The following is a 19,162-nucleotide window of genomic DNA, read 5'->3' as shown; positions in this document are numbered from 1 at the left end:
GGCTGCTTCTTCCACGATACGCCGTGACCCTAGCCTTTCTCTGCCACAGTCTGCTCCACAATTCATAACCATCACCAATTACTTTCCCCCCAATGGTCTCAGGTTTTCTCCATTTGTACCCAAATTTGATAGTTTGGACACCATCGCCTTGGTCCTCTGGGACTTCAAGGGCATCCCTGATGGCTTCCCCAGGCACTGATGGCCTTGCAAGACAAGACTGCCCAGAAGGTCCCTGGTGCTCCTCTCTGTGCCGTCTGGCCACTTCTCACATCTGCAGCCACCTGTGAGACCCAGCCGGGACACAGGGTGCTGCCCATACTGCTGGTCCCTTCTCACGCTCTTCTCTGTCACGTCCCACAATTTCTCCTGCCATGTCCCATAGGTTCCCAACCATGTTGGCTTTGCATAACTCTACTCTTCTCCAATGGCTGAACTGCCATCTGTGCCACGTTGGCGTTTATGATGCTGCAAGTCAAGCAGCAACAGAAATGGGCTCACACCCCACCTCCCAGCCATGCCATCTTCACCATCCTCTACATCTCCCCTCTCCCAAGATCTCAGCGCTGCTGGGTGGGTTTTCTGACACTCCAGGTGACAGCACTGGGCCTGCCTCAGCACCTGGCCAATTGGGTTCTTTCCAAAGAAGTGACCTCAAAATCCACCTCCCACCTACCATGCCTCTCCTTGCATCATCCTCTTCTGGAAACAGGAGTCACCTCCCACCCAGCCTCCCACAACCCTGCCCCTTTACCTGCCTCCCCTCTCCCCTCCCCAGCACTGTCCTTTCTTCTGGGCAGGCAGAAACGTGCTCCCCCACCCCACGGGGATGGCAGAGCCCTGGTGGGACAGCTGGAGTGGTGGGAGGGCAGCCATGGGTGCCAAGGGCTCCTCAGGAAGGCAGGTGGAGGGTGAGGAGGCGGAGGGGAGCTCTGTGCAAAGGGGAGGCCTTGCCTTGGAGGAAGCCTCATGGTCACAGGTCCTCGATGACATGGCAAGTTGAGCACCCCACAGTCTGCTGGGAGGGCAGCAGGGCTGGACACAAGGAACCCAGGGGATTCCTGCAGGGTTGAAAAAGACAGCGTTTTGACAGAGACACTCAATGAGATGTCTAGGGCTGGTCTCTTCCTGACAGACAGGGTGGATCTGTCTGGGGATGGGAAGGAGGAGGGCAGCCATGGCTGCTACCACCATGAGATGGTGGAGAAGTAGGACAACTAGCAGAATGGCAGTGCGGGACTGCAGGAGAGCTGCTTTCTGGTAGCTGAGGATCTGCTTGGACTGTTCTGGAGGACAAAGGGGCTGTGAGTCCCTCCTGGATCTTCAGGGACAAGGTTCTCTAACCCACAAAGATGCCTGCCTGATGCACAGGGAGTCAAGCAGGGCCTGGCAAGAGGTCAGCATGGATGAACAGGGACCCCCCTGACTTAGGAGGTCCAACACCAGAAGGAAGTGCAGGGAGGCTGGAGGGGGAACAGCCTGCCCGGGAGGCAGACAGACACCTGGCCTGTGTGTGCAGGGAAGGAGCCAGCAAAGCCAAAGTTCAGCGGTGGCTGGAAATGGCCATGCATAGGGAGGGCACCCAGAAGGGCTTCTCTAAATGTGTTGTCAGCACAAGGACGGCAGCCGAGGGAACCCTGGTGCCAGTGGGGCAGGAGACAGAGTGATAAAGCCAGTATAAATACAGCAATTCCTTAGAATCAAGATTCTCCCTCGAGAGTCCTGTCACACATCAGGACTCTGACCGAGCTGCCAGAGCACTCAGGCCTTACACCAACCGAAGGGCTCAGCAGGAGAGTGTGGGAGTGGAAAGAGAGCAGCTCTGGGAAGATCAGTTGCTGGTATTCCCTGGCAGTGCTGCTGTGCTGAGACTCTTTTCCCCTTCCCCTCTGCACACAGGCACTGCCCTGCAGCTTCACCAAGTTCTCAGAGGAAGAATCTCAGGAAAATAAGTCGCTGCAGGGTCCTTTATTTTGTTGAAATACACAGAGAGGACTGTGTCTCATTTATACAGCCTCGGGGTCATATTGTACAGGTAGACAGTGAATTAGAGGTAGGATGAATAATAAAATTTCATTGTGCACAATATTATCACAAGAAAAACAAAGAGCCCCTGCCCCACCAGCACCACGAACCTGAGAGGCAGGCTGGGCCTGTAAAGAAATACATTATGAATGCTCTGCAAAAGAAAATAATCAGTTAATTGCTTCTGAAAAGCACCCGCTCATCATTTTCCTCAGGGCATCCTTGAGCTCCTGGTTCCTCATGCTGTAGAGGAGGGGGTTCACTGCTGGAGGCACCACCGAGTACAGAACTGCCACCACCAGACTGAGGGATGGGGAGGAGATGGAGGGGGACTTCAGGTAGGCAAACGTGCCAGTGCTGATAAACAGGCAGACCACAGCCAGGTGAGGGAGGCACGTGGAAAAGGCTTTGTGGCGTCCCTGCTCAGAGGGGATCCTCAGCACGGCCCTGAAGATCTGCACATAGGAGAAAACAATGAAAACAAAACAACCAAATGCTAAACAGGCACTAAGCCCAAGAAGGCCAACTTCCCTGAGGTAGGAGCGTGAGCAGGAGAGCTTGAGGATCTGGGGGATTTCACAGAAGAACTGGCCCACAACATTGCCTTGGCAGAGTGGTAGGGAAAATGTATTGGCCGTGTGCAGCAGAGCATAGAGAAATCCACTGGCCCAGGCAGCTGCTGCCATGTGGACACAAGCTCTGCTGCCCAGGAGGGTCCCGTAGTGCAGGGGTTGGCAGATGGCAATGTAGCGGTCGTAGGCCATGATGGTGAGGACACAATACTCTGCTACTGCCAAGAAGGCAAAAAAAAAGACCCGTGAAGCACATCCCCAGTAGGAGATGGCCCTGCTGTCCCACAGGGAATTGGCCATGGATTTGGGGACAGTGGTGGAGATGGAGCCCAGGTCAAGGAGGGAGAGGTTGAGGAGGAAGAAGTACATGGGGGTGTGGAGGTGGTGGGCGCAGGCTACGGCGGTGATGATGAGGCTGTTGCCCAGGAGGGCAGCCAGGTAGATGCCCAGGAAGAGCCAGAAGTGCAAGAGCTGCAGCTGTCGCGTGTCTGCAAATGGCAGGAGGAGGAACTCAGTGATGGAGCTGCTGTTGGACATTAGCTTCTTCTGGGCATGGGGCACTGTCCAAGTGGGAGAGACGGTGACAAGTTAGAAGAAAATTCTTTGAGCTAAACCTAACGCATTTCTCATAGAAACCCCACTGAAATTGCCTTTCCTATTTCGGAAAGACCCTTGGCAGGTTGTATCATGAGATATATGCTTGGTGCTGGCTGAGGGTGCCACTGGGAGCAGCAGGCTGTGCTGTGGGCTCTGGGGGAGTCAGTCCTGCCCTACAGCAAGAGGTAAATAGGGACACGGGGTGATATCAGATTAAATCCACTCATTATATCACAGAGCTTTTCAACATTGTCGCTTCCAATTCAACGAAAAGCAAACAAAATCCAAGGGATTTTTTTTTGGTGTATTTTGTTCTAGTTTACCCACCACTCTTAAGGAGTGCATTTGGTAGGGAAAGAAGCGAATCTCCTAAATTTGGGTTGTCCTAACGGGAGAGGTTTCTCATTTCTATCATTGGGAGCCTGGGGATTAGGCGGGGATTTGGACACTTAACTCCCATGGAGAATTCTACATGGCAAGACCCGCAGGCTCGGTCTGTGAGGTGCATCTGAATCCTACCTCCCATCCCAGACCAGTGATAAAAACAAGAGGAGTAGAGACAGGAGGAGGAACTTGGGCAGATGTTACAGAGCTGCTGTATATGGAGGCAGGAGAGGGACAGATGGTAGGGTGTTTGATAATATCTTCTCTTCAGAGCTGAAGCCACTGAGAAGGTGACTTAGTCCCATGGCCGTAAAGGCAGAGGCTCTGCTGGGTGGGAGAAAAGACTACAGGTTTTCTCTAGTGATGACAGGGAGGTGCCTGAATCCCCCCTCCCATGGCATTTCTGGAAGCAGCTCCCTCCTCTCACTCCCTGCCCCTGTCTCTGCTGCCTGGAGCTGTCCCTGTCAGCAGATGCTTCTCCATCCCCTTGTCTCCTCCCTCTCCCTGCTCACAGACCCATTCCCACCCGCTGTGTGCTCAGCTCTGCCCTGCAGACCCCTCCTGGCAGCCGGGCACTGCCCAGGGACATCTCTGTGTGTGCAGGGGCTAAGGAGCACCTCAGACAAGTGCTAAGGACAACTGGGGTCTCGGTGCCTTCTCCAGAGGGGACAAATAAATTTTAGTCTCACACTGCCCACCCACCCACCAGGAGGATAAAAATTCAAAGCAAAGACTCCTTACTTTTCAGGAGAATGCAGCCTTGACATTCTTCTTGAAAGTCCCCTCGGAAATGCCCAGGGCTAAGCTGGAGCTCTGAGCAAACCTGACCCATGCAGCAGCCTCTCGACAGCAGAAGCACCCTGCTCTGCCCTTCCAAGGGTCATTTCTTTCATGCACTCCTTCTCCCCACACTGTCATGGGGAGTTCCCTGCACAGGCTGAGTGCTGACCCTGGCAGGCAGCAAAGTCCCTGCTCCATCACTCAGCCCCTGAAACACCAGGACCCTGCTCTGAAGGACAGCCCTGGGCACCCCTGCATGCACACCCGGCTTCACAGCCCTGCAGCTGGTGCCAGGAGAAGGCAGCCCTCATGCCCTGTCCCTCTGACAGGGCAGCAGGGAAGCCCTGCTCTGCAGCACACCCTTCTCCTCTACACCAGAGAAATGAAGCCAGTCCCCCTGCCAGATCCCATACACTGTCAGATGTGCCAGTGTTCGGAGATCCCTGCAGGAACTGAAGCTCTATTGCCCTGCACCCACAGACTTACCATGCAGAGGGCTGGGAAGATTTCTCCCGCAGTGAGCTCTCAGCATCCTCCCACTCCACACTGCCTTTAAGCTCTCTCTGCCTTGCAGGTCTCCTCTCGATGCCTGCAGGCAGTGCCCCCAGCCCTGCTCCTGGGCAGAGCTGTCTCTCTGCAGCGCTGCCCGCTTGCCATGAGCTCCCTCTGTCCCAGGAGCCCAGCCCAGCTCAGCAGCAGAGGACCAGCCCAAGGCAGCACTTGCTCTGCCCCCTCTGGGCTCCCTCCAGCTGTCCCTGGGCCTCCAGGGGAACCTGCTGGGAAACAGGCTGAAGCAATCACGGATGTTCCCTCCCGCACCTGCAGAGAGACACTGCTTTCCAGCAGGGTCATTGCTCTGCTGAGAGACAGACTTAGGTCCAAGAATCCACTTGTCTGAGAATCAGAGAATCATTGAGGTTGGAAAAGACCCTTAAGATCACCAAATCCAACAATGAACCTAACACTAGCAAGTCCACCAGTATACCATGTCCCTAAACACTGTGTCTTTGAAATACCTCCAAGGAGGGTGACTCAACCCCTTCCCTGGGCAGCCTCTTTCTTGTGCCATCATTGGGCAGGACACACAGACACTGACAGGCAGGGATCTCCTTTAGCCCTGCTGAGGGAAAGGGAGCCAGCTGAGTCCATGGAGGCACCTCATGCTGGGTCTGTAGTCCTGGGGCTGGAAGGGGACTCAGCTCCCTCCCATGCCCACCACAATCCCACAGGAGGTGGGATCCCTCTTGCCTCAGTGCAGGTCTGCATGAAATAGACACCTGCATGTGATCTCCTTGTCTCAGCTCCCATGCTAATCAATGGTGATGGAGGCCATGAGTGAGGTGTTCAGATGCAAATGTCTGGTGACATTGGAGGTGCCAGAGGTGGTCAAAGAGGTGTGCATGTAATAGAGACAGATCCAAGATATGTGCAGGCAGATATAGAGACAGGACAACATCTGAGCACCTCTTAGCAGCTCCTGGGAATTTCCTTTGGCCAAGTGAAATGTCAGCTGGTGCCCAAGCTAAGGGCAATGGAACCTGCCCCTCCTTAAGATGTTTAGCGTGGCATATGGAGCTATACAGAGGTATTCCTCAGATGGAATGGAGTCACGTGCCATAGGGAGAGCTCAGTCTTTCTCTTCCTCTTCTCCAACTGTTGGATTGACTAGATCATGGCTGACAATATTGGCAGTTGTCTCATGTTCAGCCCCACAGTGGGTTACAGAATTCAGAGCAGCTACTCAATTCCAGGTTCAGCCAGGCCCACAGAGCTACAGGAGATGCCAGGGCTGGCCTGGGAATCACAGGGCCTATACGAAAAAGCAATTCTCCTTCAGGGAGGGTGTGTGACAGACACCCCAGATGGCATCTCAGACGGTATGATTTGGTGCCTTTGTGCCATTGACGGTTGCCATCAGTCAGAGGCACCAGTCATCAGGTGCCATCAGAGAGGCAAATTCTGTCCCTTCTTCTACCCATTAGCTGCAGGCATTGTGTCATCACAAAGCACATCACACCGGGGTCCTTTCTCACTCCCTTGACGATCCAGCCAAGGAACAGCCCAAGCATTTGAACAGTGTTCCTGGGTACATCTTGCCTTCAAAGACAGCATCCTCCAAGCACAGCTATGCTTCATACCAAAACTCAGCTGAAACTCAAAAGGCAATGCAAGGTCACCAAGATGAGGTGTTTCTACTTCAGGAACAGTTAAAGAAAAAAGAGAGGTACTCCAGGACCACTATTAAATTAATTGATAATAGCTGTAGAGAGATCTGAGATTGCCTATGTTGTCTTTGCCTCGGTTACCACCAGCAAGGTCTCCAAGGCCTTTGTGCTTTGAGGCAGGACACTGGAAGGGAAAGGGGAACAACCAGTGGTGGATGAGGATCACGCCAGGGCTTACCTAGCAAACCACACCCTTACCAGTCCGTGGGACCAGAGGGGCTGCAATAAAGGGTACTGAGAGATTGTCTTTCACCAGGAAGTGTTGATCTGTTGTGATCCCAGTAAGGAAGGCACTCAGACTCTGTGAGGCATCATTTAAAATGCTCTTCCTTAGGTCTAGCACTCTAAGGAGAGAATTGTACAGATAATTTTATGTCCCTTTAGATGGGTGGAACCCCAGGAAGTGTAGCATGGATGTAGAAGAATGAGGAGGGTGGATGCCCCCTGTATGAAGGGGAAGCTTGGATTTATGGGGGTCCTCCATGTGACGGGCATCAGGTTAGGTTAGCTTTTGTCACTGAGGATCAGAGGAGTCAGTAAGAGTGACATTGTGCTGGCAGTTACAAACTACCTGATGATGGGAGAGGAAACAGAAAAGGTCTTTTGTCACCCGAGGAATTCCCCAGGTTAATGATCAGGTGCCTATGGGGGACTGGCAGTGCCCTGGCATTCACTGGCCAGGCAAAGCAACAGGGTGCCAACAGCCTGAAGGATCTTGGGACACCTTCTTCACAGAGCTGCTAGGTGGGCCAACAAGGCTGATGCTCACCTGGACCTTGGCCAACAAGGAAATGCTGGTCAGGATGTGATCACCAGCGTCAGCCTTGGCGTCATGACCATGAAACTGTGGGGTCTCAGACACCAAAGGGCAGTGAGGGAGCCCAGCAGCAGAGCACAGACTCTGGACTCCAGAGGAGAAGTCTTTGACTTACTTGGGAGACTGATCCAGGTGGTGCCATGGGAAGCAGCTCTGAAGGGTGAAGGAGCATGAGCAAATCTGACAGGCCTGACAGGACAGCCTCCTCCAAGCACAAGAATGATCTCTCCAAGTACCCATGCAAAGAAACATTCCCCTCAGGAGAGAGCTCTTGCCATTAAATGGTAACAGTCAGGAATGAGAGAAAAAAACAATGCTCTAAAAACTTCATTCCAGAGGTTACACACTATTAATTAAGAGCTACCTTGTCAAGTAAGACTGAATGACAGGAATGAAATGAATAAATGTATCAACATCAAAAAGTGCTGTGGTACAATAGGACACTCTGAAGGAGTCTGGATCAGCTCAAGGCTTTGTGTTTCAAGAAGGGAACACCAAATGCATGGCACCAGATGAACTCCTGGAGCCTTGCAAAAGCACTCACACCTCCAAGAGTACAGAGGTGACTCAGGGATATCCTCCCCTCACACATCTTGATGTGTTTCCTCAACTGGTGCTTCTCGAATGCATGAATCTTGAATGGAGAAACATGGTAATTACCTGAGGAATGCCTTGAGAGCTTCCTAACTTGTCAGTTAGTGATTAGGCAGTGACTGGAGGTGTGTAGTGATGTGAGAGAGGGTGAAGTTATCAACAATCAAGGAGGTGGTTCAGGGCTTTAGCAAATCCTTACAACCATGCCTGAGCCCAGCAATGGAAAGCAGTTGATGTCTGTAGGTGGAGGAGGAGTAGGTGTGCCCTGGGAGTGTGGCTGCAGGACCCTGCACAAACCAGGGGTTACATGAGAATTTTCCATCAGGGGAGCATGCCTCAACCTGGCAGATGGGGAATGCCCATTGCTGGGGGTGGCTGAACACTGCTCCTCATGGCCCGTGAGCCGACCTTCCTGTCTTCCTCTGCTTCACTACCCACACTTGCCTGGAATTCAGGCAACATCCATGAGCCTGGAGCATGCATGAACCTCCTGGAGTGAGGTCTCCTTACTGCAGGGGAAGTGAGAACCTTTTGGGAGACACGGGCGAGTGCAGCGAGAGAGTGGAGTGTGCGTAGCAGAGAGTGTGTTACAGGCCAGAAGAGGACCTGAAGGAGCAAGTGGCAGTCATGCTACTGTGGAATAGTTCAAGTTGGGATTTTAGGGCGGCAGCAGCAGCCGGAGCAATAGCAGTGCAGTGGTGGGATATGGATCCAATCTGGGGATGCAAACAAGTCTGGGACTGGGACATCTCAGGTGATTGAGGACTGTCAGCAGGGCAATGAAAGAGGCTGGATGAGTTGTGTGGAACTCAGAGGCATTGCCAAATCCCCAGAACACCACAGCTTTGTGTTTAAAGCAACAAAATCTACCACCAAGTTGTACACACACCCGCACTCACCCTGACCCTCAGTAGAGGCCTGAGCAATGCATGAGGGAAAGGACCTCTTCTACCAGGCCCTGGGGGTCAGGGCTTGGCCACCCTGATGATTAACAAACACCAAGGGCTTACATGTGATCAGAGCCACCAGCTCATTGCCTTTGCCACCTGCAACTAGTGTCTCCACGGTTTTTTGCCTATTTAGCCCCCAGGGACTGACACATTGACTGGTCATTCCCTGCATGGCTTTGTCAGTGTTGGCCCTCAGTGAGGCCTCCAACACCCTCAGAAACTTGGGGTTTTCTGCTGCCTTCCACTTTGTCAGAGGCTTGTTCCTGCTTTCAGTATCTGCAGTTCAGGAACTGGGCACCAGAGGGCTCCTTAACATGCAAAACACCCTAACAAGCCATGTCTCTGTGCATCACTTTCCCTAACTCTTCAAGTCTTTTGGGCCTCATTGGAGAAATTTCAGGAGTGTAGCCGAGCAGAGAAGATTGAAATGATAAGTAACAAAAAAATCAGCATCTCTTCGTTTTCTTTGTCTTGCCGCTTACAGAACACATAATCTCAGCCTTCAATTCATATTGATCCACAGCATCTGCGGATGATGTCTGAACACGTAGGAAGTGGTAAGATTGTTTCTGTCAGACAATGTATGGGAGATCATTGTCCTGTGCCCCATTCGTCATCAGCGGTCCCTCACCACCACCTCCATCCATCATTTCTCTCTGTGGTCACCTGGACTTGCATCATGATTTGTCAAATCCAAGCTTTTCCCAGTAAAGTCTGTAGCTGAGTGATTCAGCTCATTTGAACAGATCCCCACTGGCTTTATTTGGAGAACCAGCTGCACACAATCACAGAAGAATGTTGCTTACCTGCCAGTATTAAAAAAAAAAAAATGGAGCAAAGAAAAACAATTCATTAAAAAATAACGTATGAAGTCCACGTTTCCTCCACTGAAGTCCACTTTCCGCTGCGTGTCACCTTAGTGGAACACTTTCAGTGAGATACTCAGGAGAACAGGTACAAACACAATGGAGGAGTTGGCTCAAGAGACCATCAAGCAGACTACTGAAAGACAAGGCAAGCTTTAAAGCACCTGAAGCTCTGAGTAGCACCTGGGTAGCTGAGAGGTGTTTGAATGGGTAGAGACCAATGAGGGGAGGAAAGCTGGATGGACACTGGGAAATGCAGACATCCAGGCAGGCTGCTGGAAAGATTTCTTTGGAAATGGTCAGTTCAAGCAGGACATGTGGAAACCCATGAGAGAGTGGTGAGAGTCAATACACAGGATAGTAGGCAGAGCAGTGTCACGGGTGTAATGGGGAAGATCAGGATATCTTCTCCTGAGCATAGTACCTGGGCTGGAAATTTCCACCTTGACATCATGGGAAAACATCGTCTGTGAAGGAGCAGTGTTTGATGCATTTCAGCTGATGAAAAATGTGCTCATTTTTTCTTTAAGAGTGGAGAACAGTTCCTGAGCTTTGCAGGCAGGGCACAGCTGTGCTTGTCCATTCAGGCCCAGAAGGTGCTCCCCATGCCAAGGCCAGCGCTGGGCAGGTGAGGGGCAGTTCCTTCAGTTTATGCATGCTCTTTGCCAGGGATGGGATTCATCCTGCCTAGTTTTGATGGTGAGAAGAAGTCACCCAAATGGCATTATTTCCAGGAACACGGCCATATATCAAACACACCTTATGCGGGGCAATGACTCGGAGACACTGCAGCTGTAAGCTCCATCCCCATCAGGCAGATCTTGTCCTGGGAGCAACTCTCTCACTTCCAGCTTGGTAATGGTGCTCCCCAACCATCTGCAATACAAATGTGGGTAGCAAATGAGCTCCACCCCGAGATTTGCACAAGCTCTTGGGACTCACAAAGTGCAGGCGTGCCTCGGGCAGGTCTTCCCCTCACCAAAATGTGTTTCCTCAACTGGTAGTTTGGGGTCCATGAATGTGGAATGGAGAGACATGGTCAATACCCAGGGAGGAAAGGGCAAGTGCTGCAGAGAAACACGGTCGCTGCCTGGTGCAGGCCCAGGGAATCACCCTCCGGGCTGCAGGTGTTGCTAAGGAAGCTGTCCCAAAGAGAGGCAGGGTCAGGTCCAGGTGAGCATCAGCATCGTTGGTCCGCCTAGCAGCTCTGTTAAGAAGTTGTCCCAAGATCCTTCAGGCTGTTGGCACCCTGTTGCTTTGCCTGGCCAGTGAATGCCAGGGCACTGCCAGTCCCCCATAGGCACCTGACCATTAACATGGAGAATTCATGATGCCTCACAGAGTCTGAGTGCCTTCCTTACTGGGATCGGAACAGACCAGCACCTCCTCAGTACCCTTGATTGCAGCCCCTCTGCTCCCATGGACTGGTAAGGGTGTAGTTTGCTAGGTAAGCCCTGGCGTGATCCTCATCCACCACTGGTTGTTCCCCTTTCCCTTCCAGAGTCCTGCCTCAAAGCACAAAGGCCTGGGAGACCTTGCTGGTGGTAACCGAGGCAAAGACAACATAGGCAATCTCAGATCTGTCTACTCCTATTATCAATTAATTTAATAGTGGTCCCGTAGTATCTTTCTTTCTTCTTTAACTGTTCCTGAAGTAGCAACAGCTCATCTTGGTGCCCTTGAATTGCCTTTTGAGTTTCAGCTGAGTTTTGATATGAACCATGGCTGTGCTTGGAGGATGCTGTCTTTGAAGGCAAGATGTACCCAGGAACACTGGTAAATGGCTTGGGCTGTTCCTTGGTTAGATATTCAAGGAAGTGAGAAAGGACCCAGGTGTGATGTATTTTGTGATCATGCAATGTCTGCAGCTAATGGGTAGAAGAAGGGACAGAATTTGCCTCTCTGATGGCATCTGATGACTGGTGCCTCTGACTGATGGCAACTGTCAATGGCACAAAAGCACCAAATCATATTTACCGAGATGCCACCTGGGGGAACTGTCACACACCCTCCCTGAAGGAGAATTGCTTTTTCGTATAGGCCCTGTGATTCCCAAGCCAGCCCTGGCATCTCCTGTAGCTTTGTGGGCCTAGATCTGAACACCGAACTGAGTAGATGCTCTGAATTTTGTAACCCACTGTGGGGCTGAACATGAGACAACTGCCAATATTGTCAGCCAAGACCTAGTAAATCCAACAGATGGAGAAGAGGAAAAGAAAGACTGAGCTCTCCCTATGGCACATGAATACATACCATCAGATGAATGCCTCTATAGGCCACCCTGAACATCATGAGGAGGGACAGGTTCCATTGCCCTTAATTTGGGCATCAGCTGTCATTTCATTGGCCAGAGGAAATTCCCAGGAGCCACCAGAAAGAGGTGCTCATATTTTGTCCTGTCTCTATATCTGCCTGCACATATCTTTGATCTGTCTCTATTAGCTGCACACCTCTTTGACCACCTCTGGCACCTCCAATATCACCAGACTTTTGCGTCTGAACACCTCACTCCTGGCCTCCATGAACATTACTTAGCATGGCAGCTGAGGCAACGAGCTGACATGCAGGTGCCTATTTCATGCAGACCTACACTGAGGCAAGAGGGATCCCAGCTCCTGTGGGTTTGTGATGGGCATGGGAGGGAGCTGAGTCCCCTTCCAGCCCCAGGACTACAGACCCAGGATGAGATGCCTCCATGGACTCAGCTGGCTCCCTTCCCTCAGCAGGGCTAAAGGAGATCCCTGCCTGTCACTGTCTGTGTGTCCTGCCCAATGATGGCACAAGAAAGAGGCTGCCCAGGGATGGGGTTGAGTCACCCTCCTTGGAGGTATTTAAAACACACTGTGTTTAGGACACAGTTTATTGGTGGACTAGCTGGTGTTAGGTTCATTGTTGGAATTGTTGGTAAGGTTCTTTTCCAACCTCAGTGATTCTATGATTCTCAGACAAGTGGATTCTTGGACCTAAGTCTGTCTCTCAGCAGAGCAATGACCCTGCTGGAAAGCAGTGTCTCTCCCCAGGTGCGGGAGGGAACATCCGTGATTGCTTCAGCCTGTTTCCCAGCAGGTTCCCCTGGAGGCCCAGGGACAGCTGGAGGGAGCCCAGAGGGGGCAGAGCAAGTGCTGCCTTGGGCTGGTCCTCTGCTGCTGAGCTGGGCTGGGCTCCTGGGACAGAGGGAGCTCATGGCAAGCGGGCAGCGCTGCAGAGAGACAGCTCTGCCCAGGAGCAGGGCTGGGGGCACTGCCTGCAGGCATCGAGAGGAGACCTGCAAGGCAGAGAGAGCTTAAAGGCAGTGTGGAGTGGGAGGATGCTGAGAGCTCACTGCGGGAGAAATCTTCCCAGCCCTCTGCATGGTAAGTCTGTGGGTGCAGGGCAATAGAGCTTCAGTTCCTGCAGGGATCTCCGAAAACCGCCACAGCTGACAGTGTATGGGATCTGGCAGGGGGACTGGCTTCATTTCTCTGGTGTAGAGGAGAAGGGTGTGCTCCAGAGCAGGGCTTCCCTGCTGCCCTGTCAGAGGGACAGGGCATGAGGGCTGCCTTCTCCTGGCACCAGCTGCAGGGCTGTGAAGCCGGGTGTGCATGCAGGGGTGCCCAGGGCTGTCCTTCAGAGCAGGGTCCTGGTGTTTCAGGGGCTGAGTGGTGCAGCAGGGACTTTGCTGCCTGCCAGGGTCAGCACTCAGCCTGTGCAGGGAACTCCCCATGACAGTGTGGGGAGAAGGAGTGCATGAAAGAAATGACCCCTGGAAGGGCAGAGCAGGGTGCTTCTGCTGTCGAGAGGCTGCTGCATGGGTCAGGTTTGCTCAGAGCTCCAGCTCAGCCCTGGGCATTTCCGAGGGGACTTTCAAGAAGAATGTCAAGGCTGCATTCTCCTGAAAAGTAAGGAGTCTTTGCTTTGAATTTTTATCCTCCTGGTGGGTGGGTGGGCAGTGTGAGACTAAAATTTATTTGTCCCCTCTGGAGAAGGCACCGAGACCCCAGTTGTCCTTAGCACTTGTCTGAGGTGCTCCTTAACCCCTGCACACACAGAGATGTCCCTGGGCAGTGCCCGGCTGCCAGGAGGGGTCTGCAGGGCAGAGCTGAGCACACAGCGGGTGGGATGGGGTCTGTGAGCAGGGAGAGGGAGGAGACAAGGGGATGGAGAAGCAGCTGCTGACAGGGACAGCTCCAGGCAGCAGAGACAGGGGCAGGGAGTGAGAGGAGGGAGCTGCTCCCAGAAATGCCATGGGAGGGGGAATTCGGGCACCTCCCTGTCATCACTAGAGAAAACCTGTAGTCTTTTCTTCCACCCAGCAGATCATCTGCCCTTACGGCCATGGGGACTCAGTCACCTCAGTTGGGTCAGCCCTGAAGAGAAGAAATTATCAAATGCCCTGCCATCTGTCCCTCTCCTGCCTCCATTGGCAGCAGGTCTGTAGTGTTTATCCATTTTTGTCCTCCTGTCCCTGCTCCTCTTGTTCTTGTCACTGGAGAGGGATGGGGAGGGGGGATTTGGGTGCATTTCAGACATTTGTCCATGTGAGTAAAATATCCCAATCCCCTCCTAATCCCCAGGCTCCCAGTGACACAAATGACAAAACTCTCCTTTCAGGACATCCCATCTTTAGGACATTCGCTTCTTTCCCTGCCAAAAGAACTCCTTAATTGGCGTGTGGAAACCAGAACAAATACTCAAAACAAAATCCCCAGTTTTGGTTGCATTGGGAGTGACAATGCTGAAAAGCTCTTTGATGTGACAAATTGATTTACTCTAAGATGACACCATGTTCCTATTTGCCTCTTGCTGTAGGGCAGGACTGACTCCCCCGTAGCCCACAGCAGAGCCCGCTGCTCCCAGTGGCACCCTCAGCCAGCACCAAGCACAGCTCATGAAAGGGACCTGCCAAAGATCTTTCTGAAATAGGAGAGGCAGCTTCGGTGGTGTTTCTGTGAGAAATGCATTAGGTTTAGCTCAGAGAAGTCTATTCTAACTTGTCAATCTCTTTCCCTCTTGAACAGTGCCCCATGCCCAGAAGAAGCTAATGTCCAACAGCAGCTCCATCACTGAGTTCCTCCTCCTGGCATTTGCAGACACGCGACAGCTGCAGCTCTTGCACTTCTGGCTCTTCCTGGGCATCTACCTGGCTGCCCTCCTGGGCAACAGCCTCATCATCACCGCCGTAGCCTGCGCCCACCACCTCCACACCCCCATGTACTTCTTCCTCCTCAACCTCTCCCTCCTCGACCTGGGCTCCATCTCCACCACCGTCCCCAAATCCATGGCCAATTCCCTGTGGGACAGCAGGGCCATCTCCTACTGGGGATGTGCTGCACAGGTCTTTTTCTTTGCCGTCTTCATCACAGCGGAGTATTGTGTCCTCACCATCATGGCCTACGACCGCTACGTTGCCATCTGCCAACCCCTGCACTACGGGACCCTCCTGGGCAGCAGAGCTTGTGTCCACATGGCAGCAGCTGCCTGGGCCAGTGGGTTTCTCAACGCTGTGCTGCACACGGCCAATACATTTTCACTACCACTCTGCCAAGGTAATGCTGTGGGCCAGTTCTTCTGTGAAATCCCCCAGATCCTCAAGCTCTCCTGCTCACGCTCCTACCTCAGGGAAGTTGGCCTTCTTGTGCTAGGTGTCTGTTTGGCATTTGGTTGTTTTGTTTTCATTGTTTTCTCCTATGTGCAGATCTTCAGGGCCGTGCTGAGGATCCCCTCTGAGCAGGGACGCCACAAAGCCTTTTCCACGTGCCTCCCTCACCTGGCCGTGGTCTCCCTGGTTATCAGCACTGGCACGTTTGCCTACCTGAAGTCCCCCTCCATCTTCTCCCCAGTTCTAGACCTGGTGGTGGCAGTTCTGTACTCGGTGGTGCCTCCAGCAGTGAACCCCCTCCTCTACAGCATGAGGAACCAGGAGCTCAAGGATGCCCTGCGGAAAATGATGAGCGGGTGCTTTTCAGAAGCAATTAACGCCCTGTTTTCTTCTGCAGAGCATTCATAATGGAACTCATTACAGGCTCAGCCTGTCTTCTCTGATTCTTCTTTGTGGTGGCCGTGGTGTTTTCTTTATTTTTCTAGTGATAATGTTCACAATGAAATTTTATGATTCATCCCACTTGTAATTCACTGTCTACCTGTAGAATTTGACCCCGAGGCTGTGTAAATGAGGCGCAGTGCTCTCTCTGTATTTCAACACAGTAAAGGACCCTGCAGGGACTTGTTTGCCTGAGATCCTTCCTCTGAGATCTTGGTGAAGCTGCAGGGCAGTGTCTGTGTGTGGAAGGGAAGGGGAAAAGAGTCTCAGCACAGCAGCACTGCCAGGCAGCACCAGTGCTTGGTCTTCCCAGAGCTGCTCTCTTTCCACTCCCACACTCTCCTTCTGAGCCCCTGGCTTGGTGTAAGGCCTGAGTGCTCTGGCAGCTCAGTCCCAGTCCTGCTGTGTGGCAGGACTCTCGAGGGAGAATCTTGGTTCTGAGGAATTGCTGTATTTACACTGGCTTTGTCACTCCATCCCCTGCCCCACTGCCAGTTGGGACCAGTGTTTCCCTCAGCTGCCGTCGTTGTGCTGACAACACATTTAGAGAAGCCCTTCTGGGTGCCCTCCCCATGCACGGCCATTTCCAGCCACGACCAAGCTCTGGCTTTGCTGGCTCCATCCCTGCACACACAGGCCAGGTGTCGGTCTGCCTCCCGGGCAGGCTGTTCCCCCTCCAGCCTCCCTGCACTTCCTTCTGGTGTTGGACCTCCTAAGTCAGGGGGGTCCCTGTTCATCCACGCTGACCTCTTGCCAGGTCCTGCTCGACTCCCTGTGCATCAGGCTGGCTTCTGCCTGGGCTTTGAGGACGTTGTCCCTGAAGATCCAGGAGGGACTCAAGGCCCTTTCTCCTCCAGGACAGTCTGTCCTGGGTTCAGCTGGGATAGGGTTCATTTTCGTAGGAACCTGGGAGGGGGCACAGCCAGGACAGCTGACCTGAACTCGCCAAAGAGCTATTCCATACCATGTGACATCATGCTCATCATATAAATGGGGAGCGGGGTGGGGAGGTGTCTCTCTGTTTTCAGTGGGGGAACTGGTGGAGCGTCAGGTTCCGCGTAGTGAGCAGTTGCACTGCGCATCACTCGTTTTGTATATTCTTTTATTAGTACCGTTGTTGTTGTTGTTGTTGTAACTTCTCTTTTTGTGTTGTCCCAGTAAATTGTCCTTATCGCAACCCATGAGGTTCTGCGGTTTGTTTTTTTTTTTTCTTTTCCACTTTCTGGTTCTCCTCCTCATCCCACCAGAGGGGGGCAGGAGGAGTGAGCGAGTGGCTGTGTGGTCCTTTGTTACCAGCTGGGCTGAAACCACAACACAGTCCAAGCAGATCCTCAGCTACCAGAAAGCAGCTCTCCTGCAGTCCCGCACTGCCATTCTGCTAGTTGTCCTACTTCTCCACCATCTCATGGTGGTAGCAGCCATGGCTGCCCTCCTCCTTCCCATCCCCAGACAGATCCACCCTGTCTGTCAGGAAGAGACCAGCCCTAGACAGCTCATTGAGTGTCTCTGTCAAAATGCTGTCTTTTTCAACCCTGCAGGAATCCCCTGGGTTCCTTGTGTCCAGCCCTGCTGCCCTCCCAGCAGACTGTGGGGTGCTCAACTTGCCATGTCATCGAGGACCTGTGACCATGAGGCTTCCTCCAAGGCAGGGCTCTGTGCACGCCAGCCTCCCCTTTGCACAGAGCTCCCCTCCACCTCCTCACCCTCCACCTGCCTTCCTGAGGAGCCCTTGGCACCCATGGCTGCCCTCCCACCACTCCAGCTGTCCCACCAGGGCTCTGGCATCCCCATGGGGTGGGGGAGCACGTTTCTGCCTGCCCAGCAGAAAGGACAGTGCTGGGGAGGGGAGAGGAGAGGCAGGTAAAGGGGCAGGGTTGTGGGAGGCTGGGTGGGAGGTGACTCCTGTTTCCAGAAGAGGATGATGCAAGGAGAGGCATGGTAGGTGGGAGGTGGATTTTGAGGTCACTTCTTTGGAAAGAACCCAATTGGCCAGGTGCTGAGGCAGGCCCAGTGCTGTCACCTGGAGTGTCGGAAAATGTACCCCGCAGCGCTGAGATCTTGGGAGAGGGGAGATGCAGAGGAAGGTGAAGATGGAACGGCTGGGAGGTGGAGTGTGAAGCCATTTCTCTTGCTGCTTGACTTGTTGCATCACAAACCCTGATGTGGCACATGTGGCAGCTCATTCAGTGGAGAGGGGTAGAGGTAGGCAGAGCCAACATGGGTGGGCTGTTGTATGTGAGCTCATGACAGAATTAATTAATTTCATAGTATCTTGTATGGCGCTATGTTTTAGATTTGTGACGGAAACAGTGTTGCTAACACACCAATGTTTTAGTCACTGCTGAGCAGTGCTTGCACAGCGCCAAGCCCTTTTCTTCTCCCCCTGCCTCTCCAGCGAGTAGGCTTTGGGGGCACAAGTGTGTGGGAGGGGACACAGCTGGGACAGCTGACTCCAACTGACTTAAGGGATCTTGTATACCATAAGACATTACGCTCAGCAATAGAAAGCTGGGGGAAGAAGGAGGAAATGGGGAAGGTTCAGAGTGATGGTGGTTATCTTCCCAAGTAACTGTTGGACATGATGGAGCCCTGCTTTCCTGGAGATGGCTGAACACCTGCCTGCCAATGGGAAGTACTGAATTCATTCCTCATTTGCTTTGCTTGCATTTGCCTCGTTACTACACTTATTAAACTGGACTTAATTTAACCAATGAGTTTTTTGCTTTTGCCCTTCTGATCCTCTCCCCTATCTTGCTGTTGGGGGGAATGAGCGAGGACTGGGTATGGGCTTAGTTGCTGGCTGGGGTTTACCTGCCACACCTGTTAATCCTTCCCCCATTAGCCATGCTTTTCTTATTTTGTACCCTCCTTTGTTGTTTCTGAGCTGGTTTCTGGGCTATTTTCTACCCCGGGCAGCAAACCCATGAAGTATGTGCCCCCTTTCATTACCTGCAGCATCATGCAATTGCTCCCATTGCTGTCTTGATAGCGGATCAGGCATCTGCCCATGTACCAAAACATCTTAGCCTGTGCCTTTCAGTGTTGCCCAAGGAGAAGGGATTCAGCTGAGGCTGAGGATGAGAATTCAATCATTGGCACCCATGAATTTCACATTTACTAGTTTTCTGTCTTCCCAAAGCCTGAGAAAATGATGGGAAAAAAAAGTGAAAGGAGAGGGGGTCATCATTTCTTGCTCGATCCATACACAGCTGAATTTTGTTCTAATACATAAGGTTTAATTCAGGTTAATTTTGCGTCCATGCGTGATTTTTGGCAAGTGTTCAGATATAGTGTGGTTCCCTTTTCAAGGACTAAAGACGGGCTAGAAAAGCACCA

The 19,162-nt window shown here is 52.5% G+C and overlaps 2 protein-coding genes across 2 annotated transcripts; one reads left to right on the top strand and one right to left on the bottom strand.

Annotated features, from left to right (window-relative positions):
• Window positions 1-2,192: 2,192 nt before the first annotated feature.
• LOC138682584 (olfactory receptor 14J1-like) lies at window positions 2,193-3,146 on the bottom strand. Its single transcript, XM_069773842.1, has one exon. The coding sequence runs from the start codon at window positions 3,129-3,131 to the stop codon at window positions 2,193-2,195; it is 939 nt and encodes a 312-aa protein (XP_069629943.1). The 5' UTR covers window positions 3,132-3,146.
• A 9,818-nt stretch (window positions 3,147-12,964) lies between these two features.
• On the top strand, window positions 12,965-15,793 carry LOC138682560 (olfactory receptor 14A16-like). Its single transcript, XM_069773807.1, has 2 exons — window positions 12,965-13,160; window positions 14,805-15,793. Exons 1-2 carry the CDS (start codon window positions 13,115-13,117, stop codon window positions 15,791-15,793), a joined length of 1,035 nt encoding a protein of 344 aa, XP_069629908.1. The 5' UTR covers window positions 12,965-13,114.
• Window positions 15,794-19,162: the final 3,369 nt, after the last annotated feature.

The sequence above is a fragment of the Haliaeetus albicilla genome, chromosome 29 (assembly GCF_947461875.1).
Source record: "Haliaeetus albicilla chromosome 29, bHalAlb1.1, whole genome shotgun sequence".
Taxonomy (NCBI): domain Eukaryota; kingdom Metazoa; phylum Chordata; class Aves; order Accipitriformes; family Accipitridae; genus Haliaeetus; species Haliaeetus albicilla.
The sequence above is the reverse complement of the archived record's forward strand: the minus strand, read 5'-3'. Positions and strand labels throughout refer to the sequence as shown.